The sequence below is a fragment of the Nipponia nippon genome, unplaced genomic scaffold (assembly GCF_047370975.1).
Source record: "Nipponia nippon isolate SJK-2023a ecotype South Korea unplaced genomic scaffold, ASM4737097v1 scaffold_13, whole genome shotgun sequence".
Taxonomy (NCBI): domain Eukaryota; kingdom Metazoa; phylum Chordata; class Aves; order Pelecaniformes; family Threskiornithidae; genus Nipponia; species Nipponia nippon.
The window spans coordinates 11,543,851-11,566,737 of NW_028262324.1; the positions used below are offsets into that span (position 1 = coordinate 11,543,851).

Consider the following 22,887-nt stretch of genomic DNA (forward strand, 5'->3'; position numbering starts at 1 on the left):
GATTGCAGTGTGTACGGTGCTTTGAAGATGCAAATTGTTGTCTGCGTAAAACATGTTATTTCAGGTAGGATTTTAATACCAAATAAGAACAAGAAAGAGTCAGAAAATAGACACAAGCAGACTTGCAGAGAACAAAATGGGTCTAAGCCTTGCATGTTTGTTCGTTATGTTTTTTCCTGTATGATGTTATACCTTTGTAATTGTTGTAAAACTTAAATCTTTGGCGAATGAGGTACCTAGCATCCAGGTAACAGTACAAGATATGAAGTCAGAATTTCCAGACCTTCTTGAGTTTAAAAATGATTAATAACATGTGTGGGGATTGTGCTTTCAGTCAATGAATCTTGTTGGAGCAAAGGAAAATGAAATAGGTGTCTTGAGTCTGAGATAGTGGTGAATAAACAGGGTACAGAAACTGGGATGTCAAATCCGAGCAAGAGTAGCAGGCATCTCGTGGATTTCCGAGATCCAGTGTCAGGATGTTCTGTGTATGTACTTGCATGTCCTGATCACACAGTGTACATAACACGATCTGCTGGGTAAGAATAGTCTGCAGTTGTTGAATCTTCACTCACAGGCAACATGTGGTGCTGTGTGTCTATCTACAAGAATTTCTAGACTGCCAGTTGCCTTTTAATGTTTAGATACTCCTTTACAGTTTTATATGTAGCATAAAGAGGTTGATAGAGAGTTGAAACGAAACTGGTTTCTCTTCCTACTGATCTCTTAATGTGACACAGTGTGTGAATGTAGTGATTTCCCTCAGCGATGGATTTTCATGCTTTAGCTGCTTGGGCTTGGAATGCTAGTCTGTATTTATTGGAGTGTGTGCTACTCTGAGCTTGAATAATTTAGACCTTTTGCAGGTTCAGGTCCATTTGTGCTAGTGTTACGTGAGGCTCTGAAACTCTCCACGTTGGACTTTACTCTGCACTTGTACAGCTGGGTGTGGGTTGGCATATTTGTGACTGTGGTTGCCTTCCTCTTAATCACACGCAAGCTTTATGGGAGCTGGTTAATGTGCTGCTTGCTTTCTGTAGCCATCAAGCATCCAGCCCTTTTGCAATCTGTTTTTTATGATAGAAAGAAGACTTGAAGCGTATATCGTTATTAAAAATCATACTCTTACCTGGCCTTCCAGGCTTGCTGTTTTTCAGGGCTGTGTTCCCCCCAATCAGTTTGGGCTTGCGCTTGAGTGTTGAAATAACTGAAATAAGGAAGTTGCCTATTTCTAGTAAAGCTTTGCGTTGCATTGCGTAGCCCTAAGGAGAAGCGGAGTGTGTCCCAGAGAGCAGTAGTGATGGGAGTCAAGTGCTGAGGAAGGAGGAGCGTGAACGGCCAGCGTGAGGAAGGTAGCTTGCTTGATGCCTAACCATGCCCAGTAGAAGAGAGCCTGATTTCCACCATGCCTTTGGCTTGCTTAAGCCTAGGGTGACCTCAAGGACTCCACACGACCTTATAAATGTGTATTGGAGGCCTGTTGAATTGACAGGCTTGCTGCTTGCCTTCCACAACGGTGCTGCTAATCCGCATGGCCAGTTCTTGCAGTTTCTGTTGTGAGTCTCCTGAGAGTGTTTCCTCACTTTCTGGATCCAAGGGTCAAGTTGTTCCATGAGAAAACTAATTCTCATTTGAAAACAGCCATGTATCTTTCTGGTTGATACGAAAAACTTGGAAATGTGATCCAAATTTACCCAAATGTCTCAGAAATCAGAAGGGGGTAGAAACAGAATAAAAAAAGATTGATTTTCTTCTCCTTGGGGGCATTTTTTCCTCTGTTCTGACTAAAGAATTTTGGGTATTTAAACTCTCAGCACTGTTATCCTTAGCACCAGACTCTGAGTAGTAGCAGACCAGCTTCTCGCTTGGAAACACCTTTGGTGAGCTCCGGTCCTGCATGGCAGGGTCGTCTCAGCCGAGCGGAGCTGGGCTGGCCACGGTGGTGAGGCACAGTTGATGAAGCGGCTCTGACTGAGGACTGCAGCATTATTCCTGCTTTTTCTGTTTGACTTTGCATAAACACAAGGACATCGCGTATCCTGTTTGCTCTGGTTTTCCCATCTGTTTGGGAATAATAGAGATCAGCGGTTTTCTCTTTAAGTTGCAGAGATGAGAGCTGCTACAATGACAAACTGTTGTCTGAGCAAAAGCTGACATGGGCATTGATGGGACTGGCGGCTCTATTCCAGTGACCTTTTACGTGGACTAGGAAAAAGAGGAAAAGACAGTGGGAATTCAACCTAAAGTGTTGAGTTTTAAGTGTAGCAGCTGTGGATTTCCTCAGCAATCCAGTCTGTCAGGGGGTTTCCTGAAGTGGAGCGCTTAGCAGCTGTGGTTTTGTGGTATGTTCCTCTCCTGTTCCTCTTCCTCCTGAGGAGAATGGGTGACATGTGACGGGAGACTGTGGTAGATCTTCCTGTTAAGGTGATCCCTTATTTTGTAGGGTTTGTCATCATCAAAACCTGTGACACTCTACCGCTGCAGGTTGTCTGTATTAGCCAAATCTCCTCGTGTTCCCCTCTGCAAACGTACTCTTTTGTCTTGCAGTGAGCACAAAGATTCCTCGGAAAAGAAACACAAAGACAAGGAGAAAACCAAACACAAAGATGGCAGCTCAGAGAAACACAAAGACAAACACAAAGATAAAGACAAGGAGAAGAGAAAGGAAGAGAAGGTAGGTGTCTCCTGTGGGAGAGACAAGAGGATGGTTCTCGTTTATACTGCTGAACGGTACAAACTCAGTGGGTTAGATGTAGCTTATACTTCCCTGTTTTTATCAACCTGGAGAGAATTATCTCGACACTAACCCAGAGATTTGGTTTGTGGAGTGCTAGATATGAACTTGTAAGGGCTTTATCTGCAGGTATTGTGAATGGAAACAGTTCCACAGTGGAGCTGTGTCCACTGGCTCCACGTTTTTTTCCCCTGTTACTTTTCACTTTGCCATGCTTAGATTCAGAGACAAGGGAGAAAAATCTGTTAGATCACGTTCGTTCCGTGCAAGAACAAACTATACACTTAACTATTGAAGAAACTGGAGGGCCAGAAAATACTGAATTGGCTAAGACTTATAGAAAACGTTGCCTTTTTGGTGTGTCGTGTAGGTTACTAAGGGCTACAGGGGATGAAGAAACAGTCACAGTGTCCTTTGGTTCCTTCTGCAAGTTAAATATCCTGCCTGTGTTGAATGTTGGAAAAACATAAGGTGCTCTGGGCAGTGCTAATCAGCTCCTACTTTTTATGTTTTTCAGATGAAATCATCTGGTGATATAAAAATAAAGAAGGAAAAGGAAAATGGTTTCTCCAGGTAAGAAATCAGGTCTATGATCTGAAAAAAGCAGCAGTTTGACTTTTCTTAGGTGCTCCGTGTTTGACTCCTCTCACTTGGTCTTGGGGAAAAAATTGGAATGCTTTTGACCCCTTCAGACGATATATTCTTCTCAATTATGGGAATTGGTAATTGATCTGCTTACCTAGTAACTGGAGATGGGAGCTGTTGAATACCTGGTATCTGCCTGCACATGCTGGGTTTGTCCAAGTATTAAATAGTTGAATTCTGCGGAGGATGGATTGAACTATGGAAATACTGGTAGCTGGAGTTGAAAGAACCTCTGTTGTAAAATTGGTACTTGAACCCTGCAGGCGGTCTTCTCAAGACAGGGCCTTGTAAATACAGTCCAGATTGCCTCTGAGTGTCTCTTCTGTAAGTGACTACAGCCTAAAGCCTTTGCAGAGGAGTGGCAAGTAAGGAGGGTGCTTGTGTAAAATCAGACGTACCTTCAGAAAATGCCTAGACGTCCTACTCTACTAAATTCCTGCTGCTAATAGAGCCTCCTGGACTTAGGTGTTGCATCAGTCATCACTAAGTAGTCTTATTAAAAACCTGAAGTGAGCAATTGATAGAAGAGTACTTTTTCTTAATAGTCGACTGACTAAGATCTCTTGTGACTTGTTTAAATCCAACAATTGGTTATTTTTAAGGTGGTAAATCCGGTCAACTGACTTATTGGAGGTCTGTGGTATGGTGGATGCATGTGTTCATATCTGTTAGTCAGGAAAAGGTTTCAATCCTGTGTCCAGTTTTATGAATCCACTTTAAAAATCAACAAAACCAAACAAAAAACCCCAAAACCACGACAAAATCCTTCCAGTCTCACCATATTCTGTGGATGCAGAGAGGTTGGGAGAAGACCCCTGTCTAGTCCATGTCTGGTAGTTATTCTTTGCGTATCTTGAACGTGCCCTCTTGATGTGAGTCTTTCCATCTGTTTCGTTTTCTGACTCCTATTTAAAAATGCAAACTAAGTAGTTATGCTTGGCACAGGGAAGAGGCGCCCTCTCCAGGCCCTTTTGGGGATGCTCTGGAAATAGAAAGCAATGACATTTAGGTGTTTCGTGGTGTAGGAGACAGTTAATAATAACTGTTTCTAGCCTCTACTATTCAGCAGAATTAGCATATGCTAATCTCACCAGGGATGTTGGGTGTTCTCATATCAAGGTAACTGGGTCCTCTTTAGGTCCAAGAGCATTTTTTTGCATGTTTGAGGAAAGCTTGGAGGAGCCATTACAATTGTGTTTTCTTCAGGACCAAAAGCTGGCGAAGAGTAAAGTAATTATTTTCTTTTTTTCCTGCTGAAATGTTCTCTTGCAAGTTCACAAGAGAAAAATGTCCTTACTCAGATGGTTTTGATTTTCTTCCCTAAGACTTGGTACTATGAACAATGTTACAGTCTTGGAAACAATGCAAGTCAGGGTTCAGCTTGGTCATACAGCTCCTTTCTTTTAATATAATTACACTTTATTTCCTACTATTACAAAATGTTGCGAAATATTTCAATGTTAAAATAGATTAGATAAAATTCCTATCAACTTAATAAACAGTAGTTCTACATTTCTGCCTGGAAGGGGGAATAAATTAAATGGGACAAATACCTCTTTTTCCATAGAAGTTTTGCAACTGTCTACATGCCGCAGGCTTGTGTCTTAGTTAATCACAGGCGATGCCACAGAAATGGCTTCTTATGGCAGCACGTATCTGTTTCCCCTGAGTTGCATCTGCCCGCACTGCAGTGGCTTTACGGCTATGAAAGAGCAAACTACCTTGTTCTGCTTCATGGACACATTACCAGCTAAAATAAGACTCTGTAATGTCTCTTGCTGACTGTGATCTACAAAGCAGAATGCTGCTTTTTTTTTCTCCCACTCCATGCAATTGCAAAATCCGCATGTTGACTTGGAAACTGAGTCAATTTGATATAAAAATTGCTGACTGACTATGAAGAGGAAAGCCCAAGATGGCAGTGTTAAATTTTCTACCTGAGTGAAGCAGTGCTAAGTGCTTCAAAAAGTAATTTTGGACTTATTGAGACATCTTTTTCTTTATGAAGATAAGTGAAATGCTTCTGTGAAATCTAAAAATAATGAGTTTGTTTAAAGGGATGGTCTCTCTTGCACTCATACTCTTTTTTTTTTTTTTTTTTTTTTTTTTTTTTATTTTTCCTCTTATTACTAGTGTCTTGGGACACTATGGCTGAAAATGTTGAGCCTAATTTAATATTTGCGGTCTGTTGAAAGGGAGAGGATTGCTTGCTTCCCGCAGTTTGGACAGTGAAAAGGGACTGATCGGTTTAACTTTGCCAAATCTTCATTTCCTTTTCTGGTTTTCACATGCCTCAATATTTAGTTGGCAAAAGATTCAGGGGAATAGCTTTCACATCTTTGTTTAGTTGATAATCTTTTTCTTTCTTATCAGGCTCAATAAGGATATTGAGTTGAAACTAAATAATGTCTGCTTTCTGACTGCACACATGCATACATTTCAGTTTTGTTTTAAGTATATTTGAAAGTGCTGGAAGCTGCAGGTTTTTTTACTCAAAACCTCAAAGAAACACAGTAGAATCTAAGGAGTTGAAATTGATCTTGATATTGCTTGAGAAATGATAAATACATAGACGCTGAAGGACTCTCTCCTTGTGCTGTCTGGATATTCTGAGAATGAGACACCTCAGGTCTTTGGGCTCTTAAGATGACAACACATTCCAGGACTGGAAGACATGCCCATTTTGCAGATGACAATTTCTGAAAACTGAGTTGTCACTAGTTTCCTTCCTCTTTGAAGTTCGAACCACCTTTCTTTGCTTCTTTTGTAGCCCACCACGTATTAAAGATGAACCAGATGATGATGGGTTTTATGCGTCGCCTAAAGAGGACTCCAAACCCCTGAAGAGACCTCGAGAAGATGATGAGTAAGTGGCGTGGGTGCTGATGACTCGGATGTTTGCTTTTAGTTTTAAAAAGATAACATAGGGAGCAGGTGGGATTTCAGGTCGTCAGCACAAACTTGTTCAGATGGGTGACTGCAGACCAGACTTCTTGTGCTGTTACCTGAGCAGGGCAAGGATAGTATTTGTGGTGTCCAAGGCAAAATACCATTACCTGCTGCTGCGAAATGTTGCAGTGCTAGTAAATAAAAAAGAAAAAACCCAGAAGGTAGGTAGAGAAAAGACACTGATAAAGACTGTAAAACATAAATCTGAGCAAGTGAGATATTTATGCTAGCTACGTGGCTGCAGTGGTTTCTGTTGGGTGAGGAAGTGACTGCACAAGAGGAGGAAAATGCATTGTCAGCCTCTTTGGGGGTGGGGGAGAAGTTTGCCTGCACCGCTTGGCATGATTTGCCTGGAGTCTAAATATGTCGTGGGTTATGCTGAGGATTTTTTACTCTAAATCAAAAGAAAAGTACACATGATGTTTGCCCAATATAGTAGCCTAACCAGTAAAATAAAAGCCCAGTTAGATCACGCTGTGATCTGTCACCATCTATGCATCCAGCTCTTTAGATAGTGTGACCTTATTAGCAGTCTGGAGTTAGAGGATTGGAAGGGTTTAACCACAGTGGCATTCTGTTCCTATGGGGTATTTCTCAGTTTCGAAGAGAGGTAGGTGTGACATCTTTTGTGTAATCATTTGCTGTCTTCTGTTTTTGTGACCTCCCATCTTATGTCTGCAATAGAAAGATTAAGAATTTGCCAGTAGTCACTTCTGTTACTATTTGAACTAGGGGAGATGCAAAAAATGAGCCTTGTGGGCAAACCCCAGACTGAGGACTGGAAAAGGAGTTGGGGGTATAACATGCCACTAAGCTTTTGGCCGTTTATCCCATCCCGTGTAATCACTGGGCGGCTACTCACGCTTTTGAATCGATTCTTCAACAAGGAAGACTTTTGCTTCAGCAGTCTGAAACTTGTGGAGAGGTATTTAAACAGTAACAGCTTATGGGTTTTAGGGTTTTGTAGGCTGTTTTGCTGGATAGGGTTTATTCAGTCTTCTGAGAGAGTGGGGCATAAAATTATATTCTTTAGAACTTAAACATGCCAGAAATAGTGTGAACTTGTGCATACAAACTTTGTGTAAGTATGACTTCTCTTTATTTTTTGTACTGGAAAATTGATTATTTTCATCAGCTAGTCTTTTTGTTCTTACAGTGCTGAGTACAAACCTAAGAAAATCAAAACAGAAGACATCAAGAAAGCAAAGAAAAGGAAACAAGAGGAAGAAGAGGTAATGTGAAAGACAAGTTTATTTCTATGATCAAGAACAGCAAAGCTGACAATTTGGTGTTGAATTATGTAGAGCAGGAGGAATCTGATTCAAGGGTGAGAAGGCAGGGGCCAGTCTGGGACAAAGCTGCATGTGGTAGATCCTCACCTATGGTGCAGGTTAACTTATCTGAGCCATAATGTATAAAAAGTCAGGAAAACTTTCTCTCCTACTCTTAAAACAACGGATGGAGAAGATGCCTCCAGGATGTGAACTTCCAGCCTGTTCCAGGCAATTCACAGTCCTTCTGTTAAGTAGCTCACAGAGGGTAGGGGAGCCTCGCTAACAACATCTGGTAATTGCACAGATGACGTAGGACAGTTCAGGAGCAGAGGAGAGGAAACTGAGGTTAGCTGCTAGAAAGACACAGCTTTTAGATGGAGCCTAGGGTGGAAATTTGTTTGGAGAGGGACTTGGCAAAGAGAGGTTAGCCGTAATTTGAGACTAATGAACTACGCTCCGCATCTAGCAAAGTCACCCTTCTGAGGCCCGTGTTGCAAGCACCTCCTGGTAACACGGTTAATTTTTCCCTTCAACAAAAGTGTCTCTGTAGTGAGCATACACCAGTACGTTCCCAGAAGCCACCTCACAGTGGTGTGCTCTGTAGCATTTGTCAGACCAGATAACACTAGTGCAGGCCAAGGAGGGTGTTTCTATAACTAAGCAATCATGTTACTATGGCCCAGACTTGCCGCTTATCAGGTGAGGCAGAATAACTGGCTGTGTGGGCATTTAGCGTGTCCCAAGTGTAAAGTAAAAGAATTTGGCTTAAAACATAAGTGGGACTGTCAGCAGACTTTGACTTAATAGGCTGATCTAAGAGCGCATTTATGTAGTGAGGCCACAGGAATTCAGTTGTTTGTGGTCAAACTTTTATACCCCAAGAGACAGTCTCTTAGTTTTAAAACATCTTTTCAGGGAGGGGGGAAATAGAGTAGCTTGTGCTGACAGATTCTTACTCGTTTTGCAGGACAGCAAAGCAAAGAAAGCTAAGAGCAAAGATAAGAAAGTCCCTGAAGCGGACAAGAGAAAGAAGCCGAAAAAAGAAGAGGAGCAAAAATGGAAATGGTAACTATATATCAATGATGTAGGCTGCCCTCTGCACCTGGGCTTTCCCTGTTACCTCACATGCTGACTGAGTAAGCACATCTGGCTTTCTCTGTTGTTGATTCATGAGGATTTGTTCTGAATAATTGGCTTACTTTCTGGTAAGCTCTAAATAAATATCTCATTCACTATGTTCATCCTCTGAAGTAGAAGTGAAATACCTTTTTTGGTATACCTAAAACAAGAAAGAAGTTTTTTGTGGGTTGTTTTTTTTTTTTTTCTTCTTTCCCCCCTATCTAAAGAATGTAGAGGCTACCTATAATGATCAGGTACCAGTATTCTTATGCCCAGAACCTGCTCGTTGCTGACACTTTTCAGAGCAATATGAAAACTTCTAGGCTTGGGGGTATCAGCAGGAATATATAAATATGCCGAGGTATTAACTAGTATTCTAGTAGATCTTATCTGTGTTATATAGAGGGTACAACATGAGTGGGTGTCCACCTTTTTATTCTAGCTGGATGTCAACTGTGTGCCTTTCAAACCTGCTCCTGCCTCTGGCACAAAAATGAAAGTTGGTGAAGTGACCGGTTAAGCTTGGGCTGTTTGGAAAATGAATTTTGAAAATAAGTTTTGAATGGGAAGCACTTTCTGTCTTGCCCAGGATCCTAAAGTAACATCGCGGAGCAACTGAAGTTGTGCTTTCTCTCACTCTTAAATTTTTTTAGAACCTTTTTTTAAATAAATCTGAACTTCATGGCTCATTTGGAAGACAGGCCTGTGCTGCATCAGTAGTGCTCTCTGTAAGAAACGGGCTGGATTTTTTTTAACGATCCACAGTAATTTAAGCTATTGTTATTGCTAGATTTGAGGAGCTATTACTTGTGTGTTTTGAAGTTTGGGCCTTAGTACTTCCCTGAGTATAATGCATATCTAATTTTCAAAAGCATGTGTGTTTTTTGCACTCCTGTAATCTCCCGCAATGTATTTTTATGACCTTTTGGGGATGATGTTTCCAAGTGTTTTCTTTTCTCAGATCATTTGGCGGTTTTTAATAGATCTGGAGTGTTGGGGAATGCCTTTGCAATCTTCTTCAATCCTTTCAGGTTCAGTCTTTAAAAAGAAAAATTCTTCTATAGTGTTTATAGTCTTTGCATATTTCTCTTTGATTGTCACAGCTTCCTCAGAACATCAGTAGTTGCATTTTTTTTGTACTTGTATACTCTCTTAGAAATTTGGTTTTCGTGCCCCTCCCCAAAACTATCCTGATTCTGTGTCTGTGTCTGTCCGTGTCCTGTCGTGTTCCCCGCCGCCCCGAGCAATCTACTGTTTTTCTCAATCCCTTTGACAGCGTATTTTTAATGTGCTTTTAACAGTAACAAACTACAGGGACATGAAGCAATAGGAAGCTACAGAAGGTCTCTTTAAGCCTTAACTATCTGTTGTCTTTTTGGCTTTGTCTCAGCTGCCCTTGCTGGTTCTGTCTAAATATTCTGTTATTACAGCTCCCTTTTATTGTAGTCTGTATCCTTCAACAGCAAACCTTTACTGGAAAGCCGTACTGTTCTCCCCTCACCTGCCTTGGCAGCACAGTCCTAGATAGCTGTGTTTAAGCTCTGCGATTTGTGCTTACTGCTGAGGAAAAGTGCCTTTGAAAGCACGGATTGCAAAATTTGGCAGTAGGTAACTGCATCCTTCGGCTGATGTTCCTGTCGTCCATCTGCAGCTTTGTATAGCGTGTCTTTGCTGGACAGGGTTTCCTCTGCACTTCAGTTGTGTCTCTTAAGGGCATTTTGCGTTCCATCTGATTCAATTTTCTGAATGTCTGATATCTTTTTCTGGCTGCTTCCTCAAGTGCTTGCTGCCTTGAGCATTTTCATTGTCACTTACGTGAATACTCGATGCTAGATATTGCCAAGGCATTGGCCTCATTCATCACCATGTGGAGCTCTTTTAGAGGTCATTTTCACACCCTGCTGCCTGTGAAGAATATGTGATCCAGAAGTATGTCTTATGAGCACTTCTCCCACCTTGTGTTATAGCAAGTTCATTTCCTTGAAATAACATATCCCTGAGGTATATTCTGTTTTTTTTTTTTTCCCTAAGAATCTTCTCTATTTGCATTCCACTTGAAAAACCCTCCCCAGCTCTACCTTCCTGAGCCACCCTGGCATTCTTAGACAGGTTTGATGTGGGATTTAATCAAGGAACCTGTATGACTGATTAGCACGGTTTCTGCTGAAATCAGTAAGGCAGCTTTCCTAATAGGCAGCATTCTCCTTGCTCCCACAAAATCATTTGTAGAACGTTGCTTTAGGACCAGGAGCTACCTTGGGCAGTGTTGCTGTAGTGCTTTTTTGTTTGGTTGGTTGGTTTTTTTGTGGTTTTGGTTTGGTTTGGTTTTTTTGTTTGTTTGTTTAAAACCAAATGAGGATGAAAAATTGGCTAACCTCAGGAGGCTTACTTTTACCTTTTGTCTTAATGCTTACGTACGAGGTTTAGGAAGGTGGAGGTGGGATTGGGAATGGTTTGTGATCTTTTAATGGCAAACTTTCTGGTAGCTTTGGGCTTCAAAAACACCCCATGGATCCCATGTTTCCTTGTAGCCTTCCCAAAAGGCACAATGTGCTTCAGCTATCTATTTAAACTTCTACCTTTCTAGTACTCCTTTTGCATGCATCCTTTATAAAAGAACAGGAATGGGTAGAGGAACAGAATTTCCCATCAAGTAAATACCGGAGCGATAAATCTTAAAAAGCCACGGCTGAAAAGCAAGAATGACAAACCTATCCTGTAAAGTAGTAGCTACTGTGAATTCCCTCATTTTTTTTTTTTCTTACCAGAATAAAAATACTCATTGTCAGAGAGGATAGCCTTTTTCTGGCTGGGAGGAGAGGCAAATGGTTTAGATTTATTTTGCTAGAAGGAGCTTCTGTGTGCAAGAACCTAGGCCTGTGTTTGACAAAATATTTAGATTTCTAGCTTCTAATTAATTTAAAAAACAATCATTAGGAATGTAAATATTTGGGATCTAGACTTCAAATGTCAATATTAGTTTCTCATATTAACATAGTTTACTCAAGCCTTCTTCCCAGCCAGGGACTGAAATCTGACATGCAGGTTTTGTACTGATAGCTGGGAATGTGTGCTTTGCTGTTAAAGATGTTACTGTGCTTCTCATGAGAAAAAGTCAGCTCTAGTGCTGTGGTCAAAGATGGTGCCTTTCTAAGTATAGCAAAGCACTGTGTCCCATACAACTGCTGCTGTTCCTAAATTATTGATGTACAGGCACCAGTGGAGCATTTTGGGTGTCTTCTAGTAGAAGCTCTTTTCTCTCTGCAGTGCTTATCTTCTGTACGGTAACCCTGTTACCTCACTGGGGATGAAGTGATGTGTATTTGTGCATCGCGATTCCTGAGATGCATGCAGTACATGCACATCTTTTCTCAGCTGCTGTTGCACCCAGAACAGGACTGCTCCGTAGGGCTGGCACTAGAGGGAAGCTTAAACTTTTTTTTTTTTTTTTTTTTTTAATTGTCATGGCTGCTCAACAAAGTTGTCTGGGCAATTCAAAGACCAAGTGCTGTGACAGGTTAATGATCTTCCAGTTGATTAATCACTAAGGTAAAATAGCCTTTCTCAGCAGGGAATCCTATGCCAGCAGCATGTAGCAGTAATGTTCTGGTAATCATGAAAGAAGCGTAGAGGGGAGGAGTACGGAATCAGTGGCTTGGGCACAGAGTACTGGGAACGGGGTGGGGGGGAGGATACTGGCCTGGCAGGACCCCTTTTTCTCTGTAGATGAATTGCTGACCCTGTGAGTTTGTTCAGTTGAATGTGGGATTGGTGGTGCCTGCCCTGCTGTGTTGCAATACCTAATGCATCATTTGCAAAACATTTGTATAGAGGTGCTTTAAGGCAAGTTTGCAATTTTTCTGTGCTACTCTGTTTTTCTTCAAGTATGCTTTTCTTACCCAAAGAATTGGAACGAATTTAAAATGACAAAGCAGGTTTCAGTCTTTCTCATCCAAGCAGGTTTGTTCTCATTTAGGTCATAAATGAACATCTGTTTCTTTATCTCTGCCCTTAATGTCATACTTGTCCACATCTGAAAGCAGCTGCATAATATACTGCAATTGTTTGGCTTTGCTGAGCAGGCATCCTGGACCTGATGCTGATCACAGCTGGCTCTAATTTGGCATAATCCTAGCTGCTTTACAAGACTGAATTCTTCATTTTCTTAAGTTCTAAGCTTTTTCAGCTGTGTGATTTTGTGAAAAGAGCAGCAAATAGGAGGTGAGGACTATGGTCTCATCAGATAACCTGTGACCCAAAGTGTTCTGTTCATGGACATGGTTGTGCTTTTTTAAAAAAGGAAAGAAAAAAAACAAAAAGGGAAAAAGGAGGGAGGGAAAGGAAATTAATGGTGACAGTGCATTGAACACTTGTACTTGGTCTGTGCCTGTCAAAGCAATGATTGCTTGCTGATTTTTCTTTAGCATACTCTTATACACACATAGTAATAAAATGAAGATTAGGAGCTTAAAATTATATTGGTTCATATTTCTCTCTTGAAGGTGGGAAGAAGAGCGCTACCCTGAAGGCATTAAATGGAAGTTCCTAGAGCACAAAGGTCCTGTATTTGCTCCACCATATGAGCCTCTGCCTGAAAATGTCAAGTTTTATTATGATGGTGAGTTAATCTGTGTTTCCACTTGCTGGGAAGAGAAATAAACATTCTCAGGGTTTCGTGGTGTTCTTCCGGGGACTGAAGAGAGGAGGAGGTGGTTTTGTTTAGTGGTTAGCTTAAAAGAAGTTCCTCAATGGCTGAGTGAAAGAATGATCTGTAGAAGTGAAGGAACAGCCTGCTGAACCGAGTTGACATGGGGATGAACTTGTTCTCACTCTGCTATGGTGGTAAATCTCTCAGGTTACTTAACAGTATGAGAGTGTCTTATGCCTGAGAGTAGCAGTGTATAACCAGTAGAGTACATATTTGTAACTACTTCATCACTGGTCACCTTTAGGCTTGCTCTCTTTTCTTTAACCTTATGAATTGCAACTTCCATTATCTGTGATGAAATTCATGATCATTTGGTGGCATGAGTGGAATAAAAGACAATTGAATTTTGATACAGATTATTAGGATCTTGTAGGAATGCATGGGATGACCCTGGCCTCAAGGACAAAGCCCTGTGGTGTAAGTCATGATCCCACTCACTAACCATTGTATGTGGTAGAACTAATTGATGTAGGAGTCTAATATGCTGGGCTGACTGGTTGTTAGAGGCTCACGTGGAAGGGATTATATGATGTGATGCCTGCTGGAGACCAGACTTGATGACCCGTGTGTTTCCTTGTAGTCCTGTGATCATGTTAAATGAAGGGTCAAATTAACCCAGGATTGAATTAAGTGGGAGGCACTTGAATGGATGAAAATGTAATTTTTGGTGAAGGGGACATCTGTGCATGGAACTCTTCCAGGAGCAACATGCTGTTTTCATGTGACATGACACAGTGTTTTTAAATACTGAGAAATAGGTGGCATTCATTTTCAGCAACAATAGTGAAATAAACGTATTGCATCCTGTTAAAGGCTATCAGCAAGCAAGTAGCACAGCGATCAGGGATGTCTACAGACTTCTTTCTTAGGCTTTGATAAGAACTTCATATGAAGTTGGAAATTGTTTTCCTTTCTTGAAGAATGTATGATATGTCTCTGGCTGTCTAGAGAAGGGAAGGGGCAAATTGCACTGTAGCTAGCGCTTTGGTGCAGGCAGCAATAAGCTCCTCTTCTATCTAGCTGCCCATTTCACGAAACCTCTAGGAAGTGCAGGGATTTTTGCAACCTCTGTCTCTGTCATGGCAGAAATTCATCAATAGGCTCAACAATTACATGGTGAGCAGGGGTGTCTGGCAAATCAAGCAGTCACATAAGTCTTCCTTGAGAAACTAGGCAAAAAATCAGATGTCTGATTTGCACAGCAGCTGCTGAGAGCCGCTGTCTGTGCTCACAAGGCATTGTCTAATTTCAAGATTATCCTAGGATGATTTGTAGAGTCCAATAATCACGCTGTGGCTGGCCAGCCAGCTGCCAGGCTGCAGGCTCTCGCTGGAGGAATCTGTCCCTTGCCTAGTGATTGCATTGCAGTGAGACTGCCTGTTTTCATAGAACATAATGACTGCTGGACCTATTGTTAGTGCTTACAATACCAGACTCGGTGAAGGAGCCTGAAATGCCAAAACCATCTTTTAGGGGTTGACTATATGTTTGAGTGACTGTGGGTTAACAAGCTACTGCTCGTACCCTAGAGGTGGCTTGAACTTGCGTGTTTTTCTGTGGATGGGGCAAAGTAGGAGAGTAGATGGTGGCAGTTGTGTTTCAGTCTCTTCTGCTCATTATGTCCCCTGGCTGCTGTCTGTTTTAAGTCAGGTAACTAAAATTCACAGCTCTGGAATAAACCGTTTTTTGGTTTTGTTTTGTTTTTTTTCCAGCCCTGTCACTGAAAGCTTTTTCAAATCTTTGTTAAAAAAAGAGGAAATTGAGTCCAATGAAATATATTCTAAAGTGATTAGATAAAGGTGACTGAGCCCTCAGCAATTTGGGAAAAATATCAGTCATTTTAGCCCCATAACATGTTACTAACTTGATAGCCTCTTTCAAGCTAGACTTGCAGCCTGGAAAAAACGTTTCCCTTGCTGTCTCTCCCTTCCCCCATTTCCTGTTACAAGCAAACAAATGCTGTATTTTAGGTTGCAGCTTAAAAATTGGCAGAGTTACCATTGGTTTAGTTGTGGAATATTCTCGGATCGTTGGGAGGACCTTTTGCTAAGTCGTGTTTTACGAGGGTTTATAGATCTTAAAGCTTTATAGCTGACTGTCATGCTTTAATTTTGGAGATGATGCAACTTTTTAAAACCCGTAGTAAATCAAAAGTGTGGTGTTTTTTTCCAAGAGCATAGAATCAACAGTAGCGTTTCTTGTATTGACTTTTGTGCAGTAAAATGGTCGTTAAAAAAATCCACAGGTGTTGACTGTCTTCCAGCCCATTGGGACTTTAAATATTTCTTGCAACTAGCTGGAGATGTGAGCTGCATGCAAAATCCTTCACAGAGATCACTGGCACCTCAAGTGTTGTCAGGAATGCAATCTGGACCAAAGAGACGCTCGATAGGAATGTTAGATGTCGATTCCACAGCTTCGATGTTGCAGCAGCTTCTTTTCCCTTGTGTTTTAAAGTCCTCCCTTGCAGCAATTTCACTTTGTACTGCAGTCTTGCAGAGAAGCTGAAACGTGACCTCTCCATTCACTGAAAGCTCAGTCTTTTTTAAAAATCACTGGCTTTTGAGATTGATTTGGAGACACAGGAGTGCATTTCCACAGAAAAGTGAACGATTAGCAGAATCCTGACATGTTTCCCTGCAATGAAGGGGAGTTAAATATTTGGCATCGCTTTCCAGCCTATTTGTGGCGTATACATAGGAAGGGCTCTTCCTGGCTAGAAATAGCTAAAGGCTAGAAGGGGTGTTCCAGAGCGGAGTCCCTCTGTGGGTAGAAGAGGAATACAGAGGCTGTATTTCCCATATGTCTGAGTGCCGGAACATGAAATTTAATAAAATCCCTTGCCTCTTTCACTTCAAACAGCAGTATCTCCCCAGGAGCATACACAGTACTGGGGTGTCTCAGCATGGGGTTTCCTGCAGGAGGCCTTTTTCCCTTCCTGCCCTGCGTCTCTCAGACCTGTCTCATCAGATTGCTGTTGCTTTTTTTTTTTTTTAATGGTTAGATTCCAGAGGAAACTTTTTTCAAAATGTTTATGATGAAAGTCAAGCAATTGTGCTTCTCTGTTTCCTTTGTCCATCCAATTTGCTGTACTATGTAACATTTTTAAGAAGAACTTCTCTGTGGTAAAAACAGTGTCCTTTAAGGTAGTTACTACATCTTCTTTCTGGCTTCAATTCCTTTTTACCATTTGTTTAAAAAGAAAACCGTTCTTTGTAGGTAAAGTCATGAAGCTGAGCACCAAAGCAGAAGAAGTTGCCACATTCTTTGCAAAAATGCTTGATCATGAGTACACTACAAAGGAGATCTTCAGGAAAAACTTTTTCAAAGACTGGAGAAAGGTATGCGTGTAGTCCTGGCCGCAATGACTGCAGGCATGGCCGGTGTCTCCTCAGCACTGGGCAGTGAAAAGGGGCTACTGTTCCATGCACAGGAAAGTTAGCTTGGGGCAACTAAAAGCTGCCTCAGATTGTAGCTGTGAAGTTTCCAGTTTATCCTGTAGTTTCACCAGGAAGGACCCTATCATAAATACCTTTCTAAACCAACAAAGTCAGGCTTCTCCCAACCAAATTTGCCTGCTATAACACGATGGGCTATAGCTGATCTGACTGTTCCATGCCTTGTTGAAGAGTCAGCCTTATATTAGAAGAAAACCCCTTCCAAAGACCTAAAACTCAGAACGTCACCTCAGTGAACTTACCAGCCATAAGATCAAACCTTTAGATCAGTTGATGCAGTTTTCCTAAATGGGTTACTGGATTTTTCTCCCTATCCCTCAACAGTCCCAGCCACCGTTCAGTGTGAGAGTGCTTTGGGAGGTGGTGCAGCCTTGCCAGCGCTCACAGAGATCAGACCGCTGGAAGGCCAGCACTCCATATGCTCTGCTTTGTGTCCTTTTCTCTTTGACCTTAGCTGGAGTGAGCATGTGCAAGAATTTGGGGATTCTTGGGGGTTTATTGTGAGAGCATGTCTATTGTTCCCTGTTCAAACTGCCTGGGGTAGCGTAAGCTCTACTATGCATGAAAACTTACTATGTATGAAAACTTAAGGCACTCCTTTCTTTCTGCAAGGAAATGACCTCTGAAGAGAAGAGCACTATCACCAACCTCAGCAAGTGTGACTTCACCCACATGAGCCAGTATTTCAAAGCTCAAACGGAAGCTAGGAAACAGATGTCCAAGGAGGAGAAACAGGTACCAGGGGGAATTCTAGGAGACGTCTTGATTCTTAGCTGGCTTGTAAACATCTTTGTGTAATCACTCCTCTGCCTGCCTTGTCGTTTATAAAGCAGTGTTTACTAGCTTTCAAATTATTACTTTCATGTTAACTGTAGGAATCTTTACTGTGCAGCTCAGGTAGGGCAAAGCACTGTGTTTACAGCTGAATCTTCATCCTGACTTAAAATGGTATTGAGAGAGCTAAGGCTCCTGATCCTGCTCAAGTAAATAAAGAGAATCAGAGGTGCTACCTCCATGGGAGCCTTGGTCCCTGGCCAGTAATGAGCAGTGGATACTCAGTTAAGGATAGCTTTTCATTTTAGAAGCTCCTTGGGTTTGGAGGGCAAAATTGGGGTGGTGGAAGGGGTGCAGCAATGACATTAGTGAATAAAATGAGAGAACAAATCTTAAATATCAGGTAATGCAGTCTTCTGAATAAAAAAACGAACTTTATTTTCCAGTAGCATGGTTACAGTGGCTTGTGCGGAGAGAAATAAATAGTTTTTAGATGATTGAGACTTACTGCAATGGAAGTTGGAAACTTGCCCCAAGTTCTCAGTTAATCTCTTGCAATGCTACACTAATTGTCCTTTGAGTGAGGGGCCTGGTAGCTTGGAAGTATGGCCTTTGGGGTCAGAGGGGTCCCACCAAAATAGAGAGCCCATGTCTTATTGTTGTTGCCATTTGATAAACATGGGGGTGAGCCCTTCTCAGTTCCATCCGTGGTACCTATTATAATGGAACAGAAGGGGCTTTTTCTCTTAGTTTCTTAGCGGGTGCACCAGTGCTGTCCATGGGTCAGATGTTTTATTTTGGGCTGCAGTGTTTTTATTTTTCTTTCCATATAATTAAAGTTCAAGCACAGAAGTATGCAGTGAAATCTCAGCACATTTTTACGTAGGAGACTGTGTTCTAGTTATGAGACCGTTTGCTGACACAGGCTTGACATGCGGCAGACTGGAGACATTCCTCTGCCTGCTTTCCAATGCTGAGTTCAAACACAAGTCTGAGGTTTTTGTACATAAACAACAAGATGTAAAGTCCGGTGGATGTCAAATGCTGAATATAGATTATAAAGCAGCAGTACTGTGCTGGGGCTGCCCTTGTAGCTGTGGTATGTTGATAGAGGTAAATGCCTCTATTGTGGCAAAATTGTAGCTGTCTTCACCAGCCCTAGTCTGTTTCCCTCAAATATAAGTTTTAAGAGAGTTTTTGCACATTCTTTCCCTTTTCCCAGTTTGTTTGTGCTGCTTGCATTTATGAATGCTTTTCTGGACAGTCTGCTGCTCTGTGTGTTGATACAGCACTTGGCGTGATGGTGATCTGGTTTTGAGTTGGGTCTTCAGCATTAATGTGGTTCAAATATCAAAATTCTTTAAGTCTTGGCACTTAGAGATGTGTGTGGTGCTGGGTATACCATATCATCTTTGCTTTGGGCTTTTTCCAGAAAATCAAAGAGGAGAATGAGCGGCTATTGAAGGAATATGGTTACTGTGTGATGGACAACCACAAGGAGAGGATTGCCAACTTCAAGATCGAACCCCCAGGTCTCTTCAGAGGTCGTGGGAACCATCCCAAAATGGGCATGTTGAAGAGACGCATCATGCCAGAAGACATCATCATTAATTGCAGCAAGTGAGCACTGGATGCTTCACACCTTGGCTTTGCTTTCTAGATAGGATAGCTTCTTTTTTAAAATCCTATATAGGTTGATATTCAAGCATATAGAAATATGCATGCTGCTTATCTTATTCTTACATGGATAAGAAACTGAGTCATACAAGCAAAGACTGAACAAGGCTATCGTGGGTTTCATGTAGAACTTTGTCAACATATTTTCTTCCTCATGCCTGCAGCCTACATCTGCTTGAACAGTCTTTCCTGCTAGTATTGCCAGAAATTAATTTTCTTCTAGGTAGGTTGCCCTACTTTGTCTTCCTTGATGTCGAAGGCTAAGGTTTGGTGGGCTTCTCTTCAGTCTTGTCCTGATACGTGTCCACACTATTGCAGTGTCCACAAATCAAAGCTGGTCCTAGCAACGTGTGTTCCCACCTATAGTATAATTCTTCAGCAGATACATATTGATAGCAGTTAAATTTCTGATCTTTGACTGTTCACTTTGATTCACTTGATTTCCTGCTTGTGGAACTATGTAGTTATGTTGCCTCAGTTTTGTCCCCTGTGCTATCTTTATGTGGTGGTATTCATTACTTTCTCTATTTTGATGCTGTGGAAGTCTCTTTAAATAGTTTTTATTTGCTGTTTTGTAATTCTCTGCAGGGACTCCAAGATCCCTGCCCCTCCACCAGGACACAAATGGAAGGAGGTCCGGCATGATAACAAGGTTACCTGGCTGGTGTCATGGACTGAGAACATCCAAGGCTCTATCAAATACATCATGTTGAACCCTAGCTCAAGAATTAAGGTAAAGATCTAGTTTAAAAAAGAAAATAAAATAAAATCTTACTGGTCATGTCTTCAAGAAGCAAACGTAGCTGTTGGCTCGGAGAGAGATAGGAAGTAAAGCTGTCTTGCTATTTCATCCTACACTGATTGAAAAACATAGGAAAGTTTCTGTGCTTCTGTTCCCCTTGAAAAGAAAGAATACAATTGCTGCACAGGAGAGCAGATGAAATCTGGAAAATGTCTATTGAAAAGCATCATTGTGTCATTCCTGGTAGGAATCCTTTACTCTGTGTAAACCTAAAAGGAAGCAATTTATCCAAGAACAGACTTGCTCTGGTGGATATTTTATCTGCTTTTGGCCCTAACTTACCCTGCCTGATCATGTAATGAAGTTCTGACCATGGGTTGCTAAGTAGTCTATTGTAAAATTAAAAACGTGGCCAGGCTACTGGCTGAGAAGGCTGGTAAGGAGCTCATGACTGAAGGAAAACAAACCCTGCTGTGGGAGCAAATAACCAGTCAACGGATCAGTTCCATCAAAGCAATGATAAACCTGTTGAAAGATAAGTAGCCTTCAGTTTCAGGGGTAGGATTTAAGATCTTCTCATTAAGTCTTTTTTTTTTTAAGAGACTTTTTTCCTAGATTGGAAACAAGGGATTTGTCCTACAAGTATAGGGAAAAATATCTGTTCCTTGTGAATTCGTGCCCTCTTTTTGCGATGGCTTGAATATATAATAATGATGATGAACTGTTGATGTTGCTTTTATGTTTTATGGGTATTTAATTACACAGCTGAAAGAACATAAGTATCATCTGAATAAAACAGAGGAAACCATTTGTATGTTGAGAAGCATGGAAGACATAGTATCTCTTGTGTCTTTATAGTCACTTCCATGGAAGCGTTTAATATCGTGGAAATCTGAATGGCTTACAGCTGTGTGGCAGCATAGTTTGAAGCTGAGCTGTTTAGCAGTAAAATCTCAGTGCTTTTGTACAGTGAGACCATTTGCCACACACAGACTTGCAATCCTTGAGATGCAAATTGGAACTGATCCTTTGCCTGCTTTCTGATGCTGACTCGATTCCAACTTTCTCTGCAGGGTGAGAAGGACTGGCAGAAGTATGAGACAGCTCGGAGGTTGAAGAAGTGCGTAGATAAAATCCGAAATCAATATCGAGAAGACTGGAAATCCAAAGAGATGAAAGTACGGCAGAGAGCCGTGGCACTGTACTTCATTGATAAAGTAAGGCTCATTCCCCAGCACGCTCCTCGTACCTTTCCTGTCCTGCTGAGAATACTCGGGAACGCTGTGTGTCTGTTCCTAAGGCAGAACTGAGCCCAGTTACTAAGGTATCCTGAGACTTCCTGGTGGGCAGGCTCACGTCTCCTTTTCCTTCCCATTACCTGGAATCCAGAGCAATAAACTATTGTACTGAACATGGCTATTTCAGGCAGCATTGTTTTAGTTCAGGCAAAATTCACAGCCTGGTTCCAGAATCGCCCAGTTGGATTACTGGGAAGTTTGTGTGGGCCTTTTGTCTCCAGCTGTTTCAGTTTTCCTGCTCGGAATTTCTGCTGGTTTGTCACCTCTTTAGTTTGAGGTCACAGTTGTGAGGTTTCATAATTATGCTAATTTTTTCACCACAGCGTAAAGAAAACTGCAGTTGTATTGATGCATTTAAAGCTACTTAAAACGAGTTCCCAGAGAGCTGTTGCCCTAGTAGTGTGTGGTGTCTTGACCAACTAAATTAACAGGGTTTGTTCAAAATGGTTTCGTGTAAACCAGGGAACTTTGATTTGAGTAATTGTGGTTTCATATGAACACTGAAGGCTTTTCTTCAAAAATGAGAAATTTTTTTAGCCAGTACTGTTAAAACACATTTTTTATGCAGCCAAATCTAGCCTTTAGATTATTTATATAACCCAAAGTGTCCTATATGCTATTTAAAGTGTATTTATTTAGTGTGCAGTGAAGAGGTAGGATCACAGAAGATGAACAACTGAACTTTATTATTTTGTATCAGGTTGAGTTCACGTGGGAGTCAGTTTGATTTTTTAAAAAAATATCAAACGTTTTGAAATGGATTTCCATTAGTCAGAACCAACTTACAGTTTGAGTTACTTAATGAGTGAAAGATGATAAAACATCTTGGTGTAAACTTCTCTTAAAGAAAATGAGGTGTTCTGGTAGATTGGTAGATTTGTGGCTTTAGTGTAGCGTTATTTAAAACAGGTTTAAAGAGAACTTTAAAGGTTGTTTTTTTTAAAGGTTGTTTTTATTAGAATTTTATAAGTGTCAATTTTATCCACTCAAATGCATTTTTCTCCCTTTCTCTTCTCCTATGGACACTGCTGATTCTAGGCCAGTGTGAAAATTTACAGCATCCCTACATTACTGGGATGGTTTGAAATGCTTACCTCTCTTGTCTTGATATAAATGTAGCTTGCCCTGAGAGCTGGTAATGAAAAAGAAGAAGGAGAGACAGCTGACACTGTGGGCTGCTGCTCTCTGAGAGTAGAACATATCAAGCTGCATCCTGAACTGGATGGCCAGGAATACGTGGTTGAGTTTGACTTCCTCGGAAAAGACTCCATCCGATACTACAACAAAGTCCCCGTGGAGAAGAGGGTAAGGCGTCTTCACAAACACATACACAGACTGAATTGCAGAAAAATGTGGTCAACGCAGTTTTGATGGCAATAACAGTGCTTTGTCACTGGTCAGATACCTAGCCAGAAAATAAGTCAGTTAATGTTCTTCCCTTTTTATTGGCAGTGCCACGGAAGATAAGGCTGTGGTGGTGTGACATAACTCAGCAGATGAGATGTTTAA

General features: G+C 41.3%; 1 protein-coding gene across 2 annotated transcripts in view; it reads left to right on the plus strand.

Annotated features, from left to right (window-relative positions):
* The window catches only part of TOP1 (DNA topoisomerase I), a 69,544-nt gene that overhangs the window by 39,616 nt on the left and 7,041 nt on the right, over positions 1-22,887 (plus strand). For both annotated transcript variants that reach the window (XM_087749810.1, XM_087749812.1), the window contains 12 exons: positions 2,548-2,674; positions 3,252-3,307; positions 6,150-6,245; positions 7,485-7,560; positions 8,570-8,667; positions 13,224-13,339; positions 16,649-16,770; positions 17,500-17,622; positions 19,094-19,281; positions 19,927-20,071; positions 21,154-21,297; positions 22,498-22,683. In XM_087749810.1, coding sequence (XP_087605936.1) covers positions 2,548-2,674; positions 3,252-3,307; positions 6,150-6,245; positions 7,485-7,560; positions 8,570-8,667; positions 13,224-13,339; positions 16,649-16,770; positions 17,500-17,622; positions 19,094-19,281; positions 19,927-20,071; positions 21,154-21,297; positions 22,498-22,683 — 1,477 coding nt within the window. The remainder of the gene's footprint in view (positions 1-2,547; positions 2,675-3,251; positions 3,308-6,149; positions 6,246-7,484; positions 7,561-8,569; positions 8,668-13,223; positions 13,340-16,648; positions 16,771-17,499; positions 17,623-19,093; positions 19,282-19,926; positions 20,072-21,153; positions 21,298-22,497; positions 22,684-22,887) is intronic.